Genomic DNA, 7740 nt, shown 5'->3' with positions numbered 1-7740 from the left:
AGGAGATGCTTGGAAATAGCATAAAAATGCCCCAAAAACTTGGAAAAACGCAATTCATAGCGTTACTTTTTGGTGTAACCATCATGAGCGTTCTGTTCAGGTATATTTATTTCATATTGTGATAAATCATCATAAATAGGTATTGATCAATCTTTAAGCTGTGTGTATTTGATTTCAGTTTGCTTTCGACATCTTATTTAGAATTGTAGTTGAAACTTTTACAACCTTGTGTTGCGCTCATGATGGCGTAACCAAACTAGATTATTTTGAATATTTATTCCCTTTTTTACATTTAGTATATTTAAATATACTGTGTTTTATGCTTTTTTTTTCTTTTTGGACATGTACTATACATATAATACAATAAAGTTCCAGGTAAAATTATGTTTCTAGCAATACTTTAATTTTGCCTTTGAAAGTAACACTCCAATGTTCATTAGTGGAGCTGTACACATATCCTTGAAAACATTGGGGAACTGCATTTTTTTTAAACTTTATTTTGCCTATCGTTCACAATCATTACGAGAGACAAGAAGACAAGAGTTTTGCTTTTTTCCCCCACTTTCTAACAGAAAAATCGGCTCGTTCTAGGTAGCTAGCAGCACAGCTCATGTTAGCAATCAATTCTACCTCTAAATCACTTTAAAAACGCATTCAAAAACTGTCAACAATACTTTATTTACAGTACATGCCAAAAGTTTGGACACACCTTCTGATTGTCACATCAAAACTATGAATGAACACATGTGGAGTTATGCACTTAACAAAAGAAAGGTGAAATAACTGAAAACATGTTTTATATTCTAGTTCTAGAAACCTTTACTGACATACATTTAATCATAACTTATATACATTTAAAAAAAAAAAGCTATTTTTTTTGTAGTTGTATTCCTTTTTTATTGTTATTATTTTTTGTAGAGATGTCCGATAATATCAGACTGCAGATATTATCGGCCGATAAATGCTTTAAAATGTAATATCGGAAATGATCGGTATCAAAAAGTAAAATGTATGACTTTTTAAAACGCCGCTGTGTACACGGACGTAGGGAGAGGTACAGTGCGCCAATAAACCTTAAAGGCACTGCCTTTGCGTGCCGGCCCAGTCACATAATATCTACGGCTTTTCTCACACATTAGTGAATGCAAGCATACTTGGTCATCAGCCATACAGGTCACACTGAGGGTGGCCGTATAAACAACTTTAACACTGTTACAAATATGCACCACTGTGAACCCACACCAAACAAGAATGACAAACACGTTTCGGGAGAACATCCGCACCGTAACACAACAGAACAAATACCCAGAACCCCTTGCAGCACTAACTCTTCCGGGACACTACAATATACCCCCCCCCCCCCCCCCCCCGCCCCCCCCCCCCCACCTCAAACTCCTCATGAGCATGTCCCAAATTCCAAGCTGCTGTTTTGAGGCATGTTAAAAAAAAAAAGCACTTTGTGACTTCAATAATGAATATGGCAGTGCCATGTTGGCATTTTTTTTCCATAACTTGAGTTGATTTATTTTGGAAAACCTTGTTACATTGTTTAATGCATCCAGCGGGGCATCACAACAAAATTAGGCATAATAATGTGTTAATTCCACGACTGTATATATCGGTATCGCTTGATATCGGAATCGGTAATTAAGAGTTGGACAATATTGGAATATCGGATATCGGCAAAAAAGCCAATATCGGACATCTCTATTAAATATATATACAGTACAGGCCAAAAGTTTGGACATACCTTCTCATTCACACCACAATTGATGATCCCAACCCCATTGATAAAGCAACTTGAGAGGCTCGCTATTTTTTTTTTAACAGCCTCAAATTGTCTCCTTACTCGTCAAGCTGACAACAACAAAGCACACTTCCCCCCTTCACAATAATAGAGCGGTGCGCCACATCCAGTCTGACTGCTCTACCAAAATAAAGGTTTCAAATAAGGAGCTTACACAAGCATGATATAGTTAAAGCACTTATTGATACATTTACACAATTATTATGCTTTAACCTAAAATACTGGTCAAAGTTGACTAAAGACCAATAAATGTGAGGATTTTTCCATTTAATTAACAAACATTTTATTACATTCTATTTTGATACAGAAGCACACACTCTATGATGGTAAAATAAGTGTAAAAGGTAAAAAAAAAAACGGAAAAACTGAATTTTATTGTTTTTATATTGATATTCTTATTTAAATGTATTATTATTTTACTTGTGGTTTATTAGTTACTACCAAAATGTAAATCCGTTTTTTTTAAACTATATACTCTTGTTTTCAAAATAATCGTGTAATTAATTGTGATTACAATATCAATTAAAATAATTGTGATAATTATTTTTGCCATAATGATCCAGTCCTAAGTTATTTGAAGTTTTTATTTTATTGAACAGTGATGAAGGGCCAAAACCTGTCATGTGTCTTTAGGAGCTAAATCCATTGAGCCAAGGCTGAATTAATTGTCTTACAATGTTCACTTTCCTGCGAGTATTTTTAATAAGTAATGATAATAATAATAATGTTAATATTATGTTCAAGTTGAACAAATTCAAGGAACTGTTGCAAACTTTATGCTAATGCCCCAATGGCGCTAACTATCAATGTATTGTTACATTGTTTAATGCATCCAGCAACATTAGGCATAATAATGTGTTAATTCCACGACTGTATATATCGGTATCGTTTGATATCGGAATCGGTAATTAAGACTTGGGCAATATCGGAATTTAAAAAAAGCCATTATCGGACACCTCTAATTTTTTGTATTGATCCCACACTACTATTGCTTTTTGTGTCACTATTGATATGGTTTTGTCACTGTTTACTTACTTTTTTTTGGTCACTTTTTATGTTGTATTTTTTTGCATCTGATCATGCCCTGTGACTTTCTTCTTCTTTTTTAAGTGTGAACGGTGGAGAGGTCCTCAGGAGGTGATCTTGTGATCACTTCCTGAGGATCCTTGATGCCGAGGAATATTCATCCATCTTGCTATGGTCTGGATAGACTGCTGATCCTGAGCCAGAGCAGGATGGATGGATATATATACAATATCTGGGTATTTTTTCTAATTATGTCTATACTGTAAACCAGTGACGTGCAGTCACTAGAGGCCGGGCCTCACCTGCCATTATGGAAAGAAAAAAAATGTAAAAAGAAAAAAAATGTATTAAATTGTTATATGTATCCAGTGATTATACTATAACGTTATTTTCCATTTAACTTCACCAGTTTTAGATTATTTTTATTCAAAATCGCTGAATTTTCACATTTGCCGTTCAAATACTGAGAAGAGACGGTGCGGTGAACAGCAGCCAGTTGAGGCACGTCACTCAGTGCCTCAACATGGATTGCGGACTCGGCTAACTGCTGGCCTGCTGTGCAGTGAGACTGTATTGCTATATGAACTATATTATACACTTCCATAGTTCAGTTAGCTGAGGTATATAATGTACAGTGTATTTTGTCAACAACTGTATGTGTGTAACGTATTTCTTGTGCTGAGCAATCATAAAAAACTGCTGCGAAGACGCACTGGCTGAGGCTCCAGTAATCCTGTCTCCTGCACCCCCGCCGTAGAATTGTTATATCAACTAAAGCCCACACTTAAACTTTCCACGTGCAAGATTGAATCTATTTAAAAAAGTTATTTCATAAGAAGCCAAAAAGTGCAAAAACAATAATGTTCGTGTTGGAGGAGTTGTGAATGACTGCAGGGCCACAACATTAGGTACACCTGCAGACTGCAGGTGTACCTAATTCACAACTCCTCCAACACGAACATTATTTTTTTTGCACTTTTTGGCTTCTTATTAAATAACTCTTGTAACCTATTTTTATGGGCTTTCCTCTTTGTGATGTTAAGTTCCTGTTATGCGCTGTTATACAGTATATGCCTTGAGCTCTTATTTTGAAGGCGCTAAGAGCGGAAGTGATGACACGGAGTGGAGCGGAGGTTTTTGAAAGAAGGTAAATAAAGTGGTCCTCGTGTAAACTGGAGCCTCCGTGTTTGTTATTTTGTAGTTTCATACAGTATAGGCGACATTTATAAACCCTCGGTTACACTTTTTTAAATAGATTCAATCTTGCACGTGGAAAGTTTAAGTGAGGGCTTTAGTTGCGGCGCATGGACTTAATTTATAAGTAAAAGTAAGACCATAATAACGTTTTTTTTATTAAATGTGCTTTTTTGTGTGCTACAGTTTGTATGTGTAAAGTTAAAGTTAAGTTAAAGTACCAATGATTGTCACACACACACTAGATGTAATGAAATTTGTCCTCTGCATTTGACCCATTCCCTTGTTCACCCCCTGGGAGGTGAGGGGAGCAGTGGGCAGCAGCGGCGCCGCGCCCGGGAATCATTTTTGGTGATTTAACCCCCAATTCCAACCCTTGATGCTGAGTGCCAAGCAGGGAAGAATGCTGGTATGAGCTTTTAAACATAACCCGTTAACTGCTGCCAATCAAATGGTGAATAAGATACTCTTTAGGGTTCATATCTGACTGTGATGAAGTCAGTGCCTCACCAGCCATCAACCTCACCGCACGTCACTGCTGTAAACCATGGGTGTCAAACTCTGGCCCACGGGCCAAATTTGGCCCGCCGTGTAATTTCACTTGGCCCTTGAGGCAATATCAAATTAACACTAAAGCTGGCCCGCCGATTATATATTGCGGCGGTGCCGCGGTAACACCGCAATCACCACTAATTCTCATACTTGCCAACCCTCCCGGGAGTCTTTCAAACTTCAGCGCTGCTGGCCCAGTCACGTAACATGTGCACACACAATTGAATGCAACGCATACATAATCAACAGTGATACAGGTTACACTGAGGGTAGCCGAATAAAAAACTTTAACACTGTTAGAAATATACGCCACACTGTGAATCCACACCAAACAAGAATGACAAACACATTTTGGGAGAACATCCGCACCGTAACACAACAGAACAAATACCCAGAACCCTTTGCAGCACTAACTCTTCCGGGACGCTACAAGGTGTGTGTGTGTGGGGGGGAGGTTTGGTGGTAGCGGGGGTGTATATTGTAGCGTCCTGGAAGAGTTAGTGCTGCAAAAGATTCTGGGTATTTGTTCTGTTGTGTTTATGTTGTGTTACGGTGCGGATGTTCTCCCGAAATGTGTTTGTCATTCTTGTTTGGTGTGGGTTCACAATGTGGCGTATATTTCTAACAGTGTTATAGTTTTTTATACTGGTTGTCTCAGTGTAACCTGTATCGCTGTTGATAAAGTATGCGTTGCATTCACTCGTGTGTGCGTACAGAAGCCGCACATATCTTGTGACTGGGTCCGAACCATGTTACAATGAATGGAAAGCGGACGTGACAATAACTCGTAGAGGACGTTAAAGACAGTGCATTTATGGCACGCCCCCAAGACTGTGGTCCGGGTGGAAGAGATATAATGACTGATGAACACCTTCGTTCGATAATGAGGGTTGCCTGAGCTCCGACATTAATGAACTAGCATCCAAGAAAAGATGGCAGATATCTGGCTTGGGCACGTCAGATTAGATCAGTGTGTTGCAAACTTAGCAGTTTAAAGTCCTGAATGGTTGTTTTATTCATTGTTATATTATTTCCAAATTTATTAGCCTGTGGAAAAAGTTAATGTTGATATTTACCTCAGAAGGCTGCAAATAGAAAAGAGGCATTCAATTTTTATTTAAATTGTATTTGATATGCCATCATACTTGCCAACCTTGAGACCTCCGATTTCGGGAGGTGGGGGGCGTGGCCGGGGGCGAGGTGGGGCATGGTTAAGAGGGGAGGAGTATATTGACAGCTAGAATTCACCAAGTCAAGTATTTCATACATTATATATATATATATATATATATATATATATATATATATATATATATATATATTAATATAAATATATAAATAAAATAAAGACTTGACTTTCAGTGAATTCTAGCTATATATATATATATATATATATATATATATATATACACACCGGTATATATATATATATATATATATATATATATATATATATATATATATATATATACACATCCTGAAAATATGCAAACAAAACTGTGTTTAGATAATTGATACTTCAAACTTGCATAAATAAATCTTAAGGAATATAACATAACTTGGCTTCTGAGAGCTTCAAAATGTAATGAATAAAATGCTAAAGTTGTTGATAAACAAGCAATTATTTTAATAATTAAATATGGTCATTTTAAATGAATTATTATGATAATTTAAAATTAATTATTTCAAATATGTTTATTTTAATGTATAATTCTATGGCTGCATGTAATAAGGAGTCAGAAAAAATACAAATAAAAATACAATTAATTTTGATGTTTTTAGCAAAATATAGTAAACATTTATTTATTTTTTAAATTAATAAATGTATTTATTTTTAGGTAAGATAAACATAATAATACAATTTATCCCTAGTCTGGATGATTTAGTTCTTGTCACCCTGTTGTCCTCCCGTCTTGAAAAAAGGCTGTCCTCACTCTGGTCCGCAAGGACCTGGAGGGGGCGTGGCCTCCAGCTCTGGCTGAAAATCGGGAGATTTTCGGGAGAATATTTGTCCCGGGAGGTTTTCGGGTGAGGCACTGAATTTCGGGAGTCTCCCGGAAAATTCGGGAGGGTTGGCAAGTATGTATGCCATTGATATTTTTTTATTATTATTATTATTATTATTTGAAACTGGATTTTGCATGTCACTATAAAGTTATATAAGCCTTGCTTGTTCAATATTCAATGCAAAACTTGTTTGGGTCCCTATTAAAAGGTTAATTTGTTCAACCTTGGCCCGCGGATTTGTTCAGTTTTAAATTTTGGCCCACTCTGTATTTGAGTTTGACACCCCTGATGTAAACCTTGAGTTGTTAAAGTCCAAGTGCACCTCTGTCCTCAAGTGTGCATGTGAGTGTGTATGAGTGCTTGTATGAAGGGCCTGCGTGAGCAAAGTATGACTGTCAAATGTGATTTTAACTGCAAAATTGAATAAAATATATTTGCAAAAAAAAAAACAATGCATTAAAACAACAATTACATCCGTCTTGTTTCTCATAATGATTGTGAACGATGGGCAAAATTGCAAAAAGTGCAGTTACCATTTCAGCACGCAGCAAGCAAGCAGACAGAAAGACAAGTAGCTGAAGGGCAAACAAAAACTGGATCAAGTCCAGATTCCTTTGCAGTACTGGGGAAACAAGACCGACGCTGATAAGAGACTACACTACACAGTTCCAGTTGTGGAGCATTACCCTTTAAGCTCTGGTCAATATTTGCAGAACCCTGCTGTCGATTTCAAAGAAAAGAAAAAAACCCGAGCTGATAGATAAAGGCAAACAAACCTTGTGTAACCGACGCGTGTATGGTTTCGGTGTCAAATTTGACCTTTGCCCTTCCAGGAGATCCCAGCATCTTCTCCCAGACCAGAGTGACCTCCTTCAGGCATGGCGTGATTTCCTCGTAGTCCAGCTTGAGGCGCTTGTTCTGCAGGTCGCTCTCCGAGGCTGCAAACAAACACACACACATCATGGACGTTGCCCTTCGTTATGACACAGGTGGAACACCTGCCTGCAGAATGTGTGCTTCGCGAATGCGTGGATCTTACATCACACCTCCACATGTGTACCACACACACCACTTGCAGGCTAAAATCATCCAAATGGGAGGAAACAGCTGGAAAGATTTGCCATGAGTCTTGACATGGAAACAACAGCTGAAGC

General features: G+C 37.5%; 1 protein-coding gene across 3 annotated transcripts in view; it reads right to left on the bottom strand.

Annotated features, from left to right (window-relative positions):
- Positions 1–7740, bottom strand: part of tbc1d1 (TBC1 (tre-2/USP6, BUB2, cdc16) domain family, member 1) — a 179952-nt gene that overhangs the window by 40117 nt on the left and 132095 nt on the right. For all 3 annotated transcript variants that reach the window (XM_061977036.2, XM_072914919.1, XM_061977038.1), the window contains one exon: positions 7363–7524. In XM_061977036.2, coding sequence (XP_061833020.1) covers positions 7363–7524 — 162 coding nt within the window. The remainder of the gene's footprint in view (positions 1–7362; positions 7525–7740) is intronic.

This window comes from Nerophis lumbriciformis, linkage group LG16 (genome assembly GCF_033978685.3).
Source record: "Nerophis lumbriciformis linkage group LG16, RoL_Nlum_v2.1, whole genome shotgun sequence".
Taxonomy (NCBI): domain Eukaryota; kingdom Metazoa; phylum Chordata; class Actinopteri; order Syngnathiformes; family Syngnathidae; genus Nerophis; species Nerophis lumbriciformis.
Note: the sequence above shows the minus strand (reverse complement) of the source record. Positions and strands in the feature narration are given on the sequence as shown.